General features: G+C 35.5%; 2 protein-coding genes across 2 annotated transcripts in view; one reads left to right on the forward strand and one right to left on the reverse strand.

The window, feature by feature from the left end:
• Positions 1 to 1128: 1128 nt before the first annotated feature.
• LOC134240780 (uncharacterized) overlaps positions 1129 to 20586 on the reverse strand; it is a 32595-nt gene continuing 13137 nt past the window's right edge. The window contains exons 6-10 of the mRNA XM_062722859.1: positions 19357 to 20442; positions 18960 to 19011; positions 18600 to 18868; positions 13444 to 13474; positions 1129 to 3058 (exon numbers count right to left, since the gene is read on the reverse strand). Of these exons, the coding sequence (XP_062578843.1) occupies positions 2724 to 3058; positions 13444 to 13474; positions 18600 to 18868; positions 18960 to 19011; positions 19357 to 20442 (1773 nt within the window). The 3' untranslated portion in view covers positions 1129 to 2723. The remainder of the gene's footprint in view (positions 3059 to 13443; positions 13475 to 18599; positions 18869 to 18959; positions 19012 to 19356; positions 20443 to 20586) is intronic.
• On the forward strand, positions 3892 to 5991 carry LOC134240781 (uncharacterized). The gene is made up of 2 exons (XM_062722861.1): positions 3892 to 4096; positions 4901 to 5991. Exon 2 carries the CDS (start codon positions 4918 to 4920, stop codon positions 5989 to 5991), a length of 1074 nt encoding a protein of 357 aa, XP_062578845.1. The 5' UTR covers positions 3892 to 4096; positions 4901 to 4917.

Raw genomic sequence — 20586 nt, forward strand, 5'->3', positions numbered from 1 at the left:
AGCGTCTACAATTTAAAGGGATCAATGAACATACCACACTTGGTCACTTTAAATTGAAAAAATGATTTTAGGCATTGTAACTTGATATATTTCAATTCAAGATTTTAAAAAACATTTATTAGCATATTTGCGAAAATTTTGTTGAAATTAAATGAACGGTTGTGAAAACTTGCTTCCAACAAAATAAGATGAATATAATTTCGGTAGTAGGGGAGACCTGGGAAACTGTTGCCCTCGGCCTTCGCCTCGGGCAACAGTTTACCAGGTCTCTCCCACTACCTCGGGACAACATTTTGACTGTTTACCTCGTAGTCATTAAATAAGTGTATATTGTTGATTGATTGTTTGTATATTAAAAGGTTTCGTTAAAGAATTTCCGCTTAAATAGACACGTCACCATTTACCGGCTATGTGCTTCAAATTAAGACCTTTGATAGGCACTCAGGTTTGTTAAGCAGTGAATGTTCCTTTTTGTGCCTACTCCTCCCGACTCTGTTTGGAAGGTCTCATTCAAAGGACCAAAACTTTCCCACCAAGGTGTCCAGCGCTTGGGGAAGGAGCAGTTTCTACCTATCCAATTATAGACTGAAGACTTCCATATACAAGGAGATACATTACAATAAAAGGTAATGATGATTGATGGTAAATTTATTATTGAAAAAGAAAATGCAGTACATTAAAATATAAACACAATACTTCGTACCAAAGGTATAAATATATATGTTAATTATGTGCAAAAAGATATATACATGTACATGAATTCGTATATCTGGTACGCAAAGATATATACATAAATTCAGTACACAAAGCTATAAATATGAAAAGCATTCAATAACAGATATATAGGAACGTATATTAAAATAGATATGTTTTTACATTTATTCTAAGTCAAATACTAAACCACGTTTTGGGGGAAATGTATTTTGGGCTATTTCTGATAGATTAATTAAACATTCTTTAAAAAAAAATAAAACAGCGAATAATAGATGCGGAAATTCAGAAACATTTTTACAGAGTACAGAAGAGTCACGGCCTGATTTTGAATTTTTTAAACTGACAATGTTTAAGACAAGTTTATGTTGGCATTCAAACTCACAATATGTTTTTAGTATATTCTGCAAGTCGTCTCACCGAAAAAACAATTAAAAAAATTCGAATGTAAAAAGACAATTAGATCCCTGTATACTAGCATCATATGACTAATATGACAGTGCAGACTTTTGATCATTATTTTTTACAGGATCAGTGATACTCTATTTTGCCTTATCATTAATATTGTATAAAAAGGAAACAATAAAATGAAGGGAAACTCTGTCTATATATTATATAGTAAAGAATTAATATTGATAAAAAGCGACATAGTAAGTTAGCATAATATGTGTTTCCAAGTGGTAAGTTTCTGTTGAAATATAAATAAAAAGTTGCCGATATTCATACATTCATAGCTTTACATTGATCTTTTCAATCTTTTAATGAATCGATGTTCATGTATGCATATTGCTCTAGCATATTTTGCAAACAGTAAAATATAATTTCTACAAATACTGATGGCGTTTATTCATATGTTTGCAATATATTCAGTTTTTGATCAATAAATAATTTGGATCATCTAAACCTTTCAAGAAGTTCAAATAAGTTCATATACAAAGAAACGGTATTTTGTGGATATTTTCATCACAAATAAACAAAACTTTAAGAATGGGAAGAAGTTAAAAAAACATCCTTGTAGATAGATATGCAGACAAGTACACTCATTTTTTTCCTTTGTTGAGAAGGGCTATAAACACTCAAGTCCTTGCACTTAGATAAAACAATCACCTTTATATAAACGTCCTTTTGACTTAACTAAAAATAATTCCTACATGGCCGATACATTTACATTTTTTACACAAGGTACATGCAAAAAATTTATAACACTACATGTTTATGATATTAGTGCAGTAAATAATCCAGCATTCCAGAATTGAGAATCTATAAATTCATGATTACTGAGGTTTCTGATGTTTCTGGTTCACTAAACTTGGATATCAGGAACTCAAACTGTAGATTTATTTTATATGTAATCAACAAGTGTACATGTAGCCCACTTCCACTTTTTTTGGCAATGCCTCAATTTATCTTTCAGGAAGCAAAAAAAAAAAAAAAAAAAAAAAAAAACAAAGATTCGTTTTTTACCATCTGGTTAATTTTGGGAGGGACATTAACACTTATAAATACCTAAAACCCCTTTTACTATTTTTTCTTCTATCTATTGCACATGTAACTGATTGAAAAACTTGAAATTAAAATACAGGGAATGGCTTTCATTAAAACTTGGCTACTTATTTTTGGGTTTTCTAAGAAGAAACTTTAATCAGAATGTAAAATTTCCAAGTATATAATAATTATTATGTAATTTTTATAAATAATAGTCAACATATCAAAATGTTTGGGTTTTTGATTAGATTATTTTTTTCAAGATTTTTTTTCTATATATTCTGTTTGAATCCCGTACGTACATACTTGATGTTAATTCTGCAAAAAAAATTAATTTATACTAAATTGTTTATTTTGCATTTTGATATAATATAAAAATATACTTCTGAAGCATCATGCATCGTTCTATATATATCAAGAAAAAATAGAATACAACGTTGATAATAAGAAATATGTGTTTTATGATAAATAAAAATATATTTCAAAAAATCCCATTTAAACTATTGTTTCTTGTTCTCCCATTTTTTTTAAAATATAAAAGGCAGTTGCCATACATCTTTCTCTTGCTTTACAAACAAGTTGTAAAATACATTGAAATCCATCCCACATTGTAACCATGCGCACCCTAGCATCTTTACTGTTGGTTTAAAGTGACCACTTTTTCTCCAGTCTCGCAAAAGCACACGAATTCCCTCGAGAAAATTATATTTTTTTTCATCCATGACTCGTTCTATGTGGCTAACTGTGTGGCCTAACTGAAGGCACAGATGTAAATATTCTCGTCCAACGTATCCTGCTATTTCATCCAACTCCTGGTCGGATAAGACTTTATCCAGTATGTCAGATGGAAGGTTTTTCATGACTAATGAAAGAAAACAAATTAGTTTGTGCTGAATAAAAAAATAAATATGCACATTTCTAGGATTACACAGCTGATTAAGGATTTAAACCCGCTTTGTTTCGTCACGTTACAATGTAAAGTTCAGCCTTCAATGAATATTATATTCCAAATGTATCAATGCATTGGGAGAGATCCGCGCTTGTCCCGACATAATTTGCTTTCGATAGTTCAGTATGCACAACACATGGTCAACACCATTTTTTGACGTGATTGAACTTTCACACCTTTACTGCAAATCGACAATAACTGTGTATTCTTTTTCTCTCTGAATCTATTTTGACATTTAAAGACAAGTACTCTATATTCATATTATTTCTCTGTAGCCAGTGTCAACATAATTTAGGTCTATACCAGTTTTTCAAGGGCAAAACTTGGAATGTTGGAAGCTAAAACCCTTCCCTCCTTTTGACGTCACTAGAATGATAAAATTTCATAGAACTTCCAGAATTAAATGAAAATTTCATATTTTATGGAATAATTGCGTCCGGACAAATACCTAAATTAACGGGATTTTTGGACGTCAAATGATCATATCAAAAGAGTTTTTCTCAGTTACACATAGACTGCAAAAACGTCGTGTTGGAGGTTGCGCCGCCTGGACATATCATTGCTTACATAAACATTACTAATTTATTAAAAGATAAAATTAATGATTTATGGTTTATTCTTTAGATAGAAAAGGTGATGCAAACTAGATATTTTAAAATTCATTGATGTGCATAAAACGGTTTAAAATTTATGACGCTAGTCCACGAACTTTTTGAGAACCCCTCGTACTTGTCATTAATGTATGTAACAAACTAAATTTAATCCCGTAGGATACCCCTAGTGCGTGAGTGTAAATATTGTTATTTATCCTGTGGGGAGCCCCTCGATGTGTAATTTTATCTACCTGAGAGCTCGTGTTCGGGTAGTACCCGGGAAGTCACAGCCGAGATAAGACCTGTTTGGCTTGTTGTTATGATGAAGTAGCCTGGGCGGGTACTCAAACTACATCAGGTATTTGAAAATACAATTTGTAAAATATGTTTTCTTGTGTGAGTCTGCACGTTTAGTATGGTTGTTTTATTATATTTTTCCCCAGGGTCCTATTTCCTTTGGCTTTTGTCCCGTTTCGTAATTATCAGGTCTTGGGCGGGGTACTACAGCTAATTACATTGACAATAGCCAGTCGGCAGTCCAGGGTGACAGGGAGAGGCTTGCAATGTGTAATGGTTTTGCAGTAACAGCGGCAACTGTGTGAGAGAGTACGAAAGAGTACGGCAGCCCTGACGTACACATCCGGACCAGTAATTTAAAGTTATGTGTTATAATGAAATCTCCTGTTTGAAATAATATCAATTCAAACCAAAGTTAATCTAGACGGCATTGTGAAAGTTTATTATGTGATATATGTGATACTTGTGAAAGTTATAATATTCAATTTAATTTGTGAAAGAAAACACGTTTATCAGAGGAAATTCAAAAACCGGAACTCAAATCTCCAGCAAGGGTGTGGTGATTAATTGACTACGTTTTAAAGAACATTCTTCCAGGACTGACGTGCTGCTGATAGACAATTCATTTCTATATTTTTTAATTTGTTTCTTTTGTTGTACAATTTACTTTTGTTTTGTTTATTAAATTTTGTAAAAATTTCATTTTGTTTTGTTTCCTTCATTTATTCAAGTTCTTAAAGTGTATAACCCACATCTCAACAATTTGGTGGCAGCGGTGGGATACATCTGAGCTTGGGTAAATAGAGAAAATATTTTTTTTTTTTGCAAGTTTGTTTCTATTATTTATTTTGCTTTTGTGTTTCAGGTTCACAAACTTTCACAATGTCTGGTATGCCAGAATGGATGGCTGACTTAATTGAAAAGGGTACAAACGTAAAAGAATGTCTCGAGATGTGGCGTCAGGAGCAGGAATCAAAGAGAGAGCTAGAAAGGGAGAGATGGGCGCAAGAGAGAGAAGAGCGTCAGGCCCAGAGAGAAAGTGCAAAGTTAGAGGTAGAAAGAGATGCGAAATTACGAGCGTTAGCTATTAGAGAAAAAGAACTAGAACATGCTAAAATTGGGGGGTCCCAACCTCATGAGATTAAATGCCCACCTGTTAAGTTACCTAAGTTTGAGGAGGGACAGGACCCTGATGTCTTTTTACGGTCGTTTGAAAAGATAGCTGGGTTGCAGAAATGGCATAAATCCCAGTGGGCTATACGCTTAGTTCCTATGTTAGCAGGTAAGGCTTTGGAAGCGTATTCAAGGTTGTCGGATGCAGATAGTGATAACTATGAGATTATCAAAACAGCTATTCTCAAGAGATATGAGCTTACTTCTGAAGATTACAGGGAAAAATTTCGTCAGGGTAAGCAGTCAAATGATGAGTCATTTAAAGATTTTGTTGTTAGGGTAGAAAGGTACCTCAATCACTGGTGTGAACGTGAGAAAATAGATTCAGATTTTGGCAAGTTGTATGATATGGTCTTGAGAGAACAGGTTGTTAGAAGTTGTCCAAAAGACTTACAGTTGTGGATTCTGGAGCATGACCCAAAGTCTATTGAGGAGGTTGTTGCGTTGTCTAATGCATTTCAGGCGGCACATAAGAGTAAGTATCTTAGTGGCAATAGTGTCCAATTTCACAGTACAGGGAATAGGTCGACGGGAAAGCCAAACAAGTTTGGTTCGACAAATTCTCAAGATGGTAAGTCAAATCTCAAGTCTCACTTTAATGCAGGGGATAGCAGAAAGTGTTTCATTTGTGATAGAGTAGGACATATTGCGGCAAACTGTTTTCTTAAGAGAACTCAGTCAAAAGGTCTAGACAGTAAAGGTCTGAGAGGCACAAAGCCTGAGATAAGGTCAGAAAATGTTAGGTTGTGTTTAGATAAGTCTGAGTCTAAAGTTGTAGACTAAATACGAGATACAACCAAAGGTAGGGTGATTCTTAAGTTGTCCGGAGTTGATAACGAGTCGCCAGTAATTAAAACGTCGGCAGCATTGGGTTTGGTTTTAGTAAAGGGCCAGGTGAGTGATCAACCAGTTGCAGTCTTAAGAGATACCGGATGCTCTACTGTATTTGTACGTAGTAAGTTTATTTCAGACTCTGATAAAACAGGACGTTCAAGAGTGATAACTCTTTCTGATGGATCTCAAAGAAACTGTGATGAGGCAATGGTAGATTTGAAGACTCCTTATGTATCAGGTAAGGTACATGCCCTTGTCCTTGATTCTCCATTTGCTGATGTAATTATTGGTAATAATGTTAGCATACTCAAACCAATGGAGGACGAAAAAGAAGTCAAGAGGGATGGAGATGACGAGAACACTTGTGCTGCAGTTCAGACACGTTTGCAGGCCAAATTGGAGCAAGGTAATAGTAGTTCTCAGAGAAAAGCAACAGAAGAGGATTCAGAGGATGAATCTTTGAAACAATTGTGGTGCAGCAGAGATAAGTTGGTAGAACTTCAGGAATCAGATGACAGTTTGAAATCTGCACTGAGTATGGCACAAGACGATACTCAAGAAGGTAAGTCTTACTTTCAGAAACAGGATGGTTTACTGTATAGAATATTTCAGAAAGATTATGGTGAGAAACTTTCCCAGATCGTCACACCAAAGACAATGAGGTCAAAGGTAATGTCTCTGGCTCATGACACTCCACTAGCAGGACATTTAGGTAACAAGAAAACCAGGCAGCGTATTATGCAACATTTCTTTTGGCCTGGAATGTATATTGACATATCTCGATTCTGCAAATCTTGTTCTATTTGTCAAAAGGGAACACCAAAAGGTCGAACTCCAAAAGCTCCACTCATTCCTATTCCACCCATTGAGGAACCATTCTCAAGAATAGCCATCGATTTTGTTGGACCTCTTCCACTGACGGAGAAGAAAAATCGTTACATCTTGGTTTGTATGGACTACTCAACACGGTATCCGGAAGCATTTCCTTTGAAAAACCAAGAAGCAGAGACAGTGGACAACACTTTGATAGAGCTGTTTTCTAGGGTAGGTGTGCCTAATGAAATTCTGTCGGACCAGGGTACCAATTTTATGTCCACACTGATGACTGAATTGTGTAAGTTACTTCAGGTAAGAAAATTAACAACTACCCCTTACCATCCACAAGCAAATGGGTTAGTGGAAAAATTTAATGGGACTTTGAAGAAAATGCTGAAGGCATATGCTTCTTCTGAACCTCACAGATGGGATGTTCATTTGCCTTACGTCCTTTTTGCATACAGAGAGGTGCCAAATGAGACAACTGGGTATTCTCCCTTTGAATTGCTCTATGGTAGACATGTTAGGGGGCCCTTAGCAATCTTGAAGGAGCAGTGGGAGGAACCTACAGTCGAACAGGCCTCAGTGTTGTCCTATATTCTGGAGACGAGGGAGAGAATGCAGAACATTAGAGATTTGGTTAAAGATTCAGAGAGACTCGCAAAAAAGAAACAAAAGATGTACTATGACAAAAAGGCGAGAACTCGTACATTTGAGGTAGGTCAGAAAGTTCTTGTACTTCTTCCAACTAGCACATCTAAGCTGATGGCGCAATGGAAAGGTCCGTATGAAGTAGTGAAAAAGGTAAGTCCAGTGGATTACAAGGTAAGAATATCCAAGAATAAAGAACCGGTTTACAATGTCAACATGTTGAAAGAGTGGCTTAGCAGAGATTCGGAAGAGAAGTGTCCGAAAAGCAATGAAGTTTTGGCATGTATGGATGCAAAACCAAATTTCTCAGATGAGGACGATTGCACTAACCATAGAGCACCAATCCTTCAACAGACAGAATCATCAGATAATGTTGAGATATCGTCAGAACTGTCAGAAGAGCAGAAACGACAACTCAAAAGGTTAGTAGAAGAATTTGAGAATGTATTTACAGATGTTCCGAAGAAAACGTCCTACATCCAGCACACCATTAAAACGACAACCGAGGAACCAATCCAGAAGAAACCTTATTCCATTCCGTATGCGCTACAGGAAAAGGTAAAGGCGGAAATCAAGCAGATGAAAGAGATGGGAATCATAGAGGAGACGGAAAGCCCTTACTCAGCGCCTATTGTACTCATCAAAAAGAATGACGACACCCTTAGATTCTGCGTTGATTATAGGGATCTAAATAAGGTAACTGTGTTTGATCCTCGTCCGATGCCAAGAATGGATGATATACTAAACAAAATCAGTAGAGCTAAGTATATCAGTAAGTTGGATCTTACTAAGGGTTATTGGCAAGTGCCACTAGATGACGAGGCAAAACAGAAAAGTGCTTTTGTTACACCTTTTGGTCATTTCAGTTTCACGGTAATGCCATTTGGGATGGTAAATGCTCCCGCAACTTTTGTGAGATTGGTGAGTAAAGTCCTTGAAGGTCATGAAAACTATGCAGAAGCTTTTACAGATGACATTGGTGTTTTCAGCGATTCCTGGGAAGATCACTTGGTGCATTTGAGAGAGATTTTTACAGCGTTGCAGAATGCAAATTTAGCAGCCCGACCGTCAAAGTGCAAATTGGGGTTTGGTGAGGTCAGTTTCCTCGGACATATGGTAGGTGACGGTAAGATAAAGCCATTGTTGTCAAAGGTGCAAGCAATTCAAAACGTTCCGGTCCCAAACACCAAAAAGAAGGTAAGGTCATTTTTGGGTCTCATTGGATTTTACAGGAAGTTTATTCCTAATTTGTCTAGTCTTGCCCTACCACTCACAGACTTGACCAAAAAGAATTCACCACACAAAATAAAATGGACAGATAATCTTGATACTGCATTCAAGGAACTTAAAGGTAAGTTGGCATGTGAACCAATATTGCACAGTCCAGATTTTAGTCGAATGTTTGTCTTGCGTACAGATGCAAGTGCTACTGGAGCAGGTGCAGTCCTCGAACAAGAGTTCGACACTGGTAAGCACCCAATATTCTTTTTGAGTAAAAAGTTTACAGCAGCAGAGAAAAACTATGCGGTGATTGAAAAAGATTGTTATGCAATTATCTGGGCTGTCAAAACACTCCGAGTGTATTTAGAAGGTAAGCGGTTTGTTATTGAAACTGATCATGCTCCATTGACGTGGTTACAGAGATCAAAACTGTCAAATCAGAGGCTTTTGAGATGGAGTCTTCTATTGCAGGAGTTTTGTTTTACAGTTCGGTATGTTCCAGGTAATCAGAACGTTATTGCAGATGCGTTGTCAAGGTCTAGTGAAGAGTTAGAGTAAATCAAGGTCAATGGTGAATATTTCCAGTTTGTATATATGTGGTTGATTTCTATGTATTTAGTTTGTAAATAGGTTGGACTAAATGGTGCTTTAGTCTTCAAACGGGGGAGGTTTGTAACAAACTAAATTTAATCCCGTAGGACACCCCTAGTGCGTGAGTGTAAATATTGTTATTTATCCTGTGGGGAGCCCCTCGATGTTTAATTTTATCTACCTGAGAGCTCGTGTTCGGGTAGTACCCGGGAAGTCACAGCCGAGATAAGACCTGTTTGGCTTGTTGTTATGATGAAGTAGCCTGGGCGGGTACTCAAACTTCATCAGGTATTTGAAAATACAATTTGTAAAATATGTTTTCTTGTGTGAGTCTGCACGTTTAGTATGGTTGTTTTATTATATTTTTCCCCAGGGTCCTATTTCCTTTGGCTTTTGTCCCGTTTCGTAATTATCAGGTCTTGGGCAGGGTACTACAGCTAATTACATTGACAATAGCCAGTCGGCAGTCCAGGGTGACAGGGAGAGGCTTGCAATGTGTAATGGTTTTGCAGTAACAGCGGCAACTGTGTGAGAGAGTACGAAAGAGTACGGCAGCCCTGACGTACACATCCGGACCAGTAATTTAAAGTTATGTGTTATAATGAAATCTCCTGTTTGAAATAATATCAATTCAAACCAAAGTTAATCTAGACGGCATTGTGAAAGTTTATTATGTGATATATGTGATACTTGTGAAAGTTATAATATTCAATTTAATTTGTGAAAGAAAACACGTTTATCAGAGGAAATTCAAAAACCGGAACTCAAATCTCCAGCAAGGGTGTGGTGATTAATTGACTACGTTTTAAAGAACATTCTTCCAGGACTGACGTGCTGCTGATAGACAATTCGTTTCTATATTTTTTAATTTGTTTCTTTTGTTGTACAATTTACTTTTGTTTTGTTTATTAAATTTTGTTAAAATTTCATTTTGTTTTGTTTCCTTCATTTATTCAAGTTCTTAAAGTGTATAACCCACATCTCAACAATGTAATTGTCATTTTTTTAAGGCTTCTGATTTTCAAATTGTGTATTTAAGCCTTTTATTATTTTTTGGACACAACATTTAATTTTTTTATTATCATCTGTGTTAGTTTTTTTATGAATATTGGATACTTTAAATTTGTATATATATTTACGACTGGTGTAAATGTTTAAGTCATATTTATTTAATTTTTGTTTACATATAATGCTTGTACAGCGCCCTAGAGTTTTCATATATAGGGCGCTTTATAAATGTTGAATAATAATAATAATTATAAATCTTAAAAAAGTAATGCTTTATTATTCTCAATTATCAATAAGTCGTAGAATAAATGTGTAGTAGAATCATTGTCATGCTATTTTGATAGTGTATTAGGTATTGTCGTATTGCGTTGTTTTATTGTTTTTTCTTTTTTTAGAGAAATGCAAAAAATAACTTATTGTAGAATGCGACAGAGGGAAAATATTTTTAGGGTCGTTATTTTGCTATCAAATGCTATTTTTAATCTCGTCAATTTTAAAAAAGACGGTGTCCAATAAACTATATTTACATCGAACAATTTCTCAACGAGTGATGGTTTGTGAAAAAATTGTTTGAAATTAGTCCACAGTTATTTTACAAATTGAAACAGTAAAAATTAAACAGATCATTAACAGAAGATATAGATGTGATAATACCTTTTGACCAGAAAATTTCTCTTGAGAAATGTCATGGCATACGAGTATTAATGATTTGTTTGCTTTTTCAAGTACACTCAGGATCCTGTCGAATGACAACACCATACATGTTATAATTTTGCCTTCGTTGTCTTTTTCACATTGATAAGTTAGGGGATATAATCTGCTTAGAAGTTTATTAAATAACTACTGCTTTTGGATATTTTGGTGATCATAGTGTACAATTGCTTTAATGGCACAAACCTCTAGTCTAGTATTTTAAATTAAACAAGAGGCCCAAGGGCCTTGAATCGCTCTTCTGATAAATTGTACAACCTATCACTTGTATTTGAAGCCTCTAACCCTAAGTATCCTAAGACCAAAGTTGCATCACCTGACAAAGTTTGATGATTCTTAGCCAATTAGGACTACTTCTTGGTATACATTCTTGGAAAACCCAAGATGTCTCAACTGACACAGTTTGATTATTCTAAGCCAATAAATACCTAAGATACTTAAATATAGCCATAAAATGAAGAAAGTAGGTCACCGTGACCTGATTTTTGGTTGACATTCTCTGAAAACCCAAGATGCATCAACAGACATAGTTTGTTGATTCTAAGCCAGTAAGTACCAGAGATACTTAAATATAGCCATAAAATGTCGAAAGTAGGTCACCATGACCTACATTTTAGGTGACATGTTTCAAAGTCCAAAGATGCATCTGCTGACTAAGTTTGATGATTCTAAACCAATAAATACCTGAGATATTCAAAAGTAGGTCATCGTGACCTACTTTTTGGTCGACATTCTCCGAAAACCCAAGATGCATCAACTGACAAAGTTTGATGATTCTAAGCCAATAAGTACGGGAGATACTTAAATATAGCCATAAAATGTCGAAAGTAGGTCACTGTGACCTAATTTTTGGTCGACACTCTCCGAAAACCCAAGATGCATCAACTCACAAAGTTTGATGATTCTAAGCCAATAAGTACCGGAGATACTTAAATATAGCCATAAAATGAAGAAAGTAGGTCACCGTGACCTAATTTTTGGTCGACACTCTTCGAAAACCCAAGATGCATCAACTGACAAAATTTGATGATTCTAACCCAATAAGTACCGGAGATACTTAAATATAGCCATAAAATGCCGAAAGTAGGTCACCGTGACCTAATTTTTGGTCGCAACTCTTCGAAAACCCAAGATGCATCAACTCACAAAGTTTGATGATTCTAAGCCAATAAATACCTTAGATATTTAAATATAGCCATAAAATGCTGAAAGTAGGTCACCGTGACCTACATTTTGGTCGACATTATTTAGAGTCCCAAGATGCATCTCCTGACCAAGTTTGATGATTTTAGGTCTGAAGGGAATCAAAATATGCCTTTTACACAATTTAAAAACATATGCTAGCAAAATTCTAAAAGTAGGTCACAGTGATCTACTTTTGCTTAAATATGTTTTTAGGTCCCAAGATGCAGCAACTTACAAGATCTGATGATTCTAACCCTTTCAGTGCCTGAAATAATGGGATTAAATGTTTTAAAAAGGTTAAGTCATAAAGTTCAAAAAGTAGGTCACGGTGACCTACTTTTAAGTTGACGTTTTTCAACGACCCAAGATGCATCAACTGACTAAGTTTCATGATCATAGACCTTAAAGTGTCCAAAATATGCCTTCAAATCAATTTGAAAACAAATGCCCGCAAAATTTAAAAAGTAGGTCACCGTGACCTACTTTTGAGTTAACGTGATGTGAAGTCCTAAGATGCATCAACTTACAAGATTTGATGATCCTAGTCCTTATAGTAAGCAAAATATAGACATTTTTATTAATTGTAAATTTAGGTCAACTTTAAAGTGACCTTGAGACCACGCCCTTTGCCCCAGGGTCATGCCTTGAACAATTTTTAATCTTCAACATATCCTGATCCTTGTATGTAAGTTTGGTGAAAATCTGCCGGGCCGTTCTGGAGAAGAAGATTTTTTGGCAACTAGTACTTTTTGTTTTGTTTTCCTGATTATCTCCCCTTGTTTTAGGGTCCAAACCCTTATTTTAGTATAAATGGTAGCCCTTGGGCCAAGGACCCCCTGTGGCAAATTTGGTACTGATTGGCCAAAGGGTTCTTGAGTTATGGCCCATATTCTAAAAAGTTAACGCACACCGCACACCGCACAAATGGCCATAGCATTAGCTCTTTGAGCCTTTGGCTCAGAAGAGCTAAAAAGCTCTTGAAGCAAGCGTACGTAATAACAAATTCAAATTAGATAAAATTGAATAATTCTTTTCGTGAGATATTGAGTGCATTCCAAAAAAGGTCTTTATGCTTAAAGCAAGAAAATAATTGAAAAAAAAAAAATAAAAATTTAACTTTCTAAATATGTTCATATATTATAATGCGAATTTCCTCAATCTAGAGAAATAATATGATGACCTAAGTAGAAATCTCAAGATAAATCATAGTATACATACCATCTGTTTCAAAGACATTAGTTTTGCAGACCTAGAAATAGAAAAACACCTTTTATAACGAGATCGAATATTTTACAATTTCAAAAAAAAAAACACACACAAAAACTCAGTATTCTAACCCATAAGTGTCAATGGTACGAAATGCAGTTTTATAATTGAAATAGACTTCATTACAATAGATTCCCGCTAATATTTGTGTATCTTTTAAACGTTTAGGTTGAATGAAAAAAGGAATGACACATATAAGAAAATGATTCCTAAAAAATGAAAAAAAAGTGATTATTAAAGCACAGGTGAAGATAACCAACAGTATGTGAATTCGGAAAAAAGTTTGGTGAACAGGGCATACAATCCTAAGCCCCCGATATTTCAGAGATCGTATGAGACGCCAAGGGGGAGGGGGTCAACATCTTTACCATTCACTAAGAACAAGAGGCCCAAGGGCCTTGAATCGCTCTTCTGATAAATTATACAACCTATCACTTGTATTTGAAGCCTCTAACCCTAAGTATTCGAACCCAGGTTGCATCACCTGACAAAGTTTGATGATTCTTAGCCAATTAGGACTACTTTTTAGTCTTCATTCTTGGAAAACACAAAATGCATCAACTGACAGAGTTTTATAATTCTAAGCCGATAAATACCTAAGATACTTAAATATAGCCATAAAATGTCACCGTGACCTACTTTTTGGTCAACATTCTCCGAAAAACCCAAGATGCATCAACTGACAAAGTTTGATGATTCTAAACCAATAAGTAGCGGAAAAACCAGGTACTTCAATATAGCCATAAAATGTAGGTCATCGTGACCTACATTTCGGTTGACATTTTTTAGAGTCCCAAGATGCATCTGCTGACCAAGTTTGATAATTCTAAGCCAATAAATACCTGAGATATTCAAAAGTAGGTCACCATGACCTACTTTTTGGACGAAATTCTCCGAAAACCCAAGATGCATCAACTGACAAAGTATGATGATTCTAAACCAATAAGTACTAGAGATACATAAATATAGCCATAAAATGTGAAAAGTAGGTCACTGTGACCTACTTTTTGGTCCACATTCTCCGCAAACCTAAGATGCATCAACTGACAAAGTTTGATGATTCTAAGCCAATAAGTACCAGAGATACTTAAATATAGCAATAAAATGTCGAAAGTAGGTCACTTTGACCTAATTTTTGGTCATCACTCTCCGAAAACCCAAGATGCATCAACTCACAAAGTTTGATGATTCTAAGCCAATAAATACCTAAGATACTTAAATATAGCCATAAAATGTCAAAAGTAGGTTACCGTGACCTACATTTTGGTCGACCTTTTTCAGAGTCCCAAGATGCATCGCCTGACCAAGTTTGATGATCGTAGGTTTGAAGGTAATTAAAATATGCCTTTTAAACAATTTGAAAACAAATGCCTGTAAAATTCTAAAAGTAGGTCACAGTGATCTACTTTTGCTTAAATATGTTTTTAGGTCCCAAGATGCAGCAACTTACAAAATTTGATGATTCTAACCCTTTCAGTGCCTGAAATAATGAGATTAAATGTTTTAAAAAGGATAGGTCATAAAGTTCAAAAAGTAGGTCATGGTGACCTATTTTTAAGTTTACTTTGTTCAAGGACCCAAGATGCATCAACTGACTAAGTTTGATGATCATAGGCCTTAAAGTGTCCAAAATATGCCTTCAAATCCATTTGAAAACAAATACCCGCAAATTTAAAAAAGATGGTCATCGTGACCTTCTTTTTGAGTTAATATGATGTGAAGTCCTAAGATGCATCAACTTACAAGATTTGATGATTCTAGTCCTTATAGTAAGCAAAATATAGACATTTTCATTAATTGTAAATTTAGGTCAACTTTAAAGTGACCTTGAGACCACGCCCTTTGCGCCAGGGTCATGCCTTGAACAATTTTTAATCTTCAACATATCCTGATCCTTGTATGTAAGTTTGGTGAAAATCTGCCTGGTGGTTCTGGAGAAGAAGATTTTTAGCAACCAGTACTTTTGGTTTTGTTTTCCTGATTATCTCCCCTTGTTTTAGGGTCCCAACCCTAATTTTAGTATAAATGGTAGCCCTTGGGCCAAGGATACCCTGTGACAAATTTGACACTGATTGGCCAAGGGGTTCTTGAGTTATGGCCCATATTCTAAAAAGTTAACGCACACCGCACACCGCACGACGCACACCGCACAAATGGCCATAGCATTAGCTCTTTGAGCCTTTGGCTCAGAAGAGCTAATAAAGTTGTGCCAATGATTTTATTATCAATTATTAACAATTATTATTTGCAAAAGCATGCAGAACATAAACAACACCGATTTTGAAAAAAAATAGTTTACAGAAATTTTTTATCACCTATATTTGCTAGATTTGGGTAATGTAAGAAACTTGAACACACAGAAACAATAACAAGAGGCCCACGGCCTTGTAGGTCTCCTGAGTATTGTGCAACAACTTTCAAACAATTAAATTTGGTTCATGTTATAAACCAGAGGCCATGGAATTCGCAATTCACAATTTTGAAAGAGGTACCATTGCTTATAATAATTTAGACTTAGCATGCTGACTCTGTTTACTTAAAACCCAGAGGTAGATCAGAGTACAATTAAAAGAAAATACACTTCCACTTTATTACCAGTTCTACACCTCATCCCAAAGGAACCACTGATCCTGGGGTCACATATTTCAAAATTTTGCAAATTTTATCATAAAATGGTTGATGAACACCAAAGAGCAAATTTCCAAGCATTAATTAATTTTAGACTTTGTATCCCCCCTCACCTCGACCCAGGGAAGGGGCATAAAAAATAGCCATTTTGCTAGGTGCCCCTTTCTTCATCATGAATATATATATTTGGATCATAGGCATTATAAAACACAGAAGCAAAGGAAAGAATTTCAAAGAATAAATGCATTTTCACTTTATAACCAATAAAACCCCGTCCTTACACCAGAACCCCTGACCCTGGGGTCATAAAATTCACAATTTTGAAAGAGGCACTCTAGATCAACTTTACTATTCAATTACATAGTTTATCTAATACCCAGAAGCAGAGAAGAAGATTTTCAAAGAATTCATGCATATTCACTATATGATCAATAGAGCCCCGCCCTAACACCAGAACCCCTGACCCTGGGGTCACAAAATTCACAATTTTGAAAGAGGCACTCTTGCTCATCATAACTATGTGCTTAGTTAGTTTATTTAATACCCAGGAGCAGAGAAGAAGATTTCCAAAGAATAAATGCTTTTTAACTGTATAAACAATAGAGCCTCAACCTAACACCAGAACCCCTAACCCTGGGGTCACAAAATTCACAATTTTGGAAGAGGCACTCTTGCTCATCATAACTATGTGCTTAGTTAGTTTATTTAATACCCAGGAGCAGAGAAGAAGATTTCCAAAGAATAAATGCATTTTCACTATATAATCAATAGGGCCCCACCCTAACACCAGAACCCCCAACCCTGGGGCCACAAAATTCACAATTTTGAAAGAGGCACTCTTGCTCATCATAATTATGTGCTTAGTTAGTTTATTCAATACCCAGAAGTAGAGAAGAAGATTTTCAAAGAATATATGCACTTTCACTATATAACCAAAAGAGCCCCGCCCTAACACCAAAACCCCTGACCCTGGGGTCATAAAATTCAAAATTTGGAAGAAGGCAGTCTTGCTCATCATAAGTATGTGCTTAGTTAGTTTATTTAATACCCAGAAGTAGAGAAGAAGATTTTCAAAGAATATATGCATTTTCACTATATAATCAATAGGGCCCCACCCTAACACCAGAACCCCCAACCCTGGGGCCACAAAATTCACAATTTTGAAAGAGGCACTCTTGCTCATTATAACTAAGGACTTAGTTAGTTTATTTAATACCCAGAAGTAGAGAAGAAGATTTTCAAAGAAAAAATGCACTTTCACTATATAACCAATAGAGCCCCGCCCTAACACCAAAACCCTTGACCCTGGGGTCATAAAATTCACAATTTTGAAAGAGGCACTCTTGCTCATCATAACTATGTGCTTAGTTAGTTTATTTAATACCCAGAAGTAGAGAAGAAGATTTTCAAAGAATATATGCATTTTCACTACATAACCAATAGAGCCCCGCCCTAACACCAGAACCCCTGACCCGGGGTCATAAAATTCACAATTTTGGAAGAGGCACTCTTGCTCATTATAACTAAGTGCTTGGTTAGTTTATCTTATACCTAGGAGCAGAGAAGAAGATTTTCAAAGAAATCATGCATTTTCACTATATAATCTATATAGCCCCGCCCTAGCACTAGAACCCCTGACCCCAGGGCCATGAATTTCACAATTTTGGTAAAGGACTCAATGCTGATAACAATCATGCAAACAGTTTGACTGCTTGATGTCCAGGAGTAAAGAAGAAGATTTTTAAAGATTGCAATAATTTAAGTGGTTTTTGCCCCACCCCCAGGCCCCAGGGGGGCAGGGACCATGAAATTCACAATTTTTGTTCCCCTTCACCCATAGATGCTGTATACAAAATTTGGTTGAAATTGGTTAAGTGGTTTCAGAGAAGAAGCTGAAAATGTTCAAATGTTAACACACGACGCACGACACACGACGACGGACGAAAACGGATAGCAATAGGTCACCTGAGTTACTCAGGTGACCTAAAAATAAGTGCAATGTCAGATATGTCACTGGAAATTATATACACGGCAATGTCTTTGAAGCATCCTTAAAGATGAGTATGTTTCATGTTTTCTGTTTTTTGATACAAAGAACTACTTTTAATGTATTACATTTTGCTTGAATGGAAATTCAATTTTCAACAAGTTAGCGCAGATTTGAATTAGCGCTGTCAGAAGTTACTAGTTATAATAAAAGTTTATGTACAAGACATTTAGCGATGTACTCGAATTAGCGGACTCTGCTCTCCACCAAAATCGCTAAAAAGAATACACCGCCAAATTTTATATGTTTACAGTATGACATGTCAAAATGGTAACAAGGAATGCCTTGCAGGATTGATTTAATAACAGGATTGGTTTAATACAGTATGTGTAATGTACTTTTATTATTTAAGATGACATTCGTATAAACCTATTGAACAACCCTCGTATATGTATAACATTTAACTCATTTTATATAAGTTACATTTCATTACCTCACACAGTACATGGATGTCAATATTGCATCGCTTCAAGGCTTCTTCAAGGTCAGAAAATGAAGAATGTAATTTTTTGCGCCATTCCAATAGGACGAAAAACATCTGGTCAATAGAGGATTTGTGATCCTTTTCTATTCTTTCGATTTCTCTGCTTAAGATTCCAAGTTCCACACCAAGAGGGTATAAATGAGTTGGACTCAAGTACCTAACTAGCCGTGACAGTTCAACTTCTTCTACATTTTTCCCATGGCAAGTATTCCCAATACCTATAAGCATATGTTGACACAATACTCATTAGTTTCTTATATGTAGAGTTCAGTTTAAGGTTTCCAATCTTTTGTGGTATATTGAACGTACCCGGACAGTTTTCGTTGCAATTTGGGATTCCATGAGATAAAGCATCATCTCCCTATTTTTAAAAGAAGTGAATTATTAAAAAAGTCACCAAGTAATAAACGTCATCCAGTAAAACTTGACCGGATCATAATAACATTAATTAGTAGATGAAAAAGCAGGACGTTTATAATTCACGTTTGAAGCATATAAATGGAATGAAATAAAACGAACAGAAAGTAATCGAACAAAAAAGGAGAATCAAACTACTATAGAAATAAATTGGTCCTTGGTAACAATCCATTAAAATTAACCACACTGGCCTCAACAAATGTTATTTTTTCCTGAAATAAAATTTCCAAAACGAGATATCAAAATAGTTTAAACTAAAAATGATAGGAATAAAAAAAAAAAACCTTACCATTTCCCGACATCCGTTGATAACAGCTAAATTGTTGTGAAATTGGAGTAAACAGGCCTCTAGAAAAGAAATAAGTGTCCTATTGATACTGTTGTAGAGAGCAGCACTGATGCTTCTTTTGGACCTCCTGTGTACAACGTATACTCGAATGTTTGAAGGATATATCTTTAATATCAGAATATGATGAAGATCTAATCGGAAAAATCCACAGGCGGTGAACAATCTACCTTCTACCACTGGCCACATAGACGTACAGAAAGAAAGCAATCTGTATCCAATAGCGGGTGGGACAAGTATTCCGTGGTTTATCGAGATGTCATAAAACTCGTATAGTTCTTTAGAATTTTCAAGAAATTTGTCTACTCTCTCAATACTGTTCAATTCTTCAATCATGCAGGGAATGAAAAATATTTTTTCCTGGTGGACATTCACTTGTTTTCCATCGTGATATGACTTAGGTTTCACAAGTATGTCCATGTGTTGAAAAATATTCAACAGGATATCTGCATGCTTGTTTAGAAGTTCATTGCTTGACCATATTTCTTTTATTGCATCTTCTGATACGACACCTTTAGTTGATAGATTTTTCCAAATTTCTGCATTCACTCCTGCTTTTTTCATATGGCCTCGTGTTGAAATTAGACTTTTCAGAGCTCTTATTAGAAACGAAGGGTCTAAAACTATAATGTCCTTCAATTTATCGGTATTGAAAAAGATAATGTCGCCAATATCATGCTGTCGTTGTAGCATGTTTTCTAAAGAAAACTCTGTCAAAGGGACAATGGAGTTTTGATTAAACTCCTTGAGTTCTTTTAATGTTAAAATGTCAAGCCCTTCTTCTCTTTTAGTAACAATAAAATCCAACAGATGAAGCCATGACTTTGGGAAAAGCTCTTCCCAATGGGGCTGACACTTTGCTTCTTTTATGATAAACTCTCTGACGAAAGCATGTTTTTCTTCGTCTGTATCTTTAGCATTGAGAAATAAGTCTTCCTTTATGACTAATTGTCCTTTATCAACCAGTCCTTGATATCTTTCCTTAATCTCTAAACAAACCTCTTTTATCCTGTTGGATGTATTTTTTACCTAAAATGAAATAATTGCTATTGCATGTCTGTTAAATGACTTTTAAGGAGATAAGTGTTTTATCTAAAATTTCATATCTTCAAAGGTATATAAATAATTGTGAAAACAGCAACAGAAGTTATATTCTGTGGGAGAGTACGCCAG

Source organism: Saccostrea cucullata, unplaced genomic scaffold, assembly GCF_032062105.1.
Source record: "Saccostrea cucullata isolate Sc308-1 unplaced genomic scaffold, CSIRO_AGI_Scuc_v1 ctg11658, whole genome shotgun sequence".
NCBI lineage: Eukaryota > Metazoa > Mollusca > Bivalvia > Ostreida > Ostreidae > Saccostrea > Saccostrea cuccullata.

Excerpts from the sequence above, each read along its gene's own strand:
- LOC134240781 (XM_062722861.1), top strand. The coding sequence starts at position 4,918 with ATGTCTGGTATGCCAGAATGGATGGCTGACTTAATTGAAAAGGGTACA.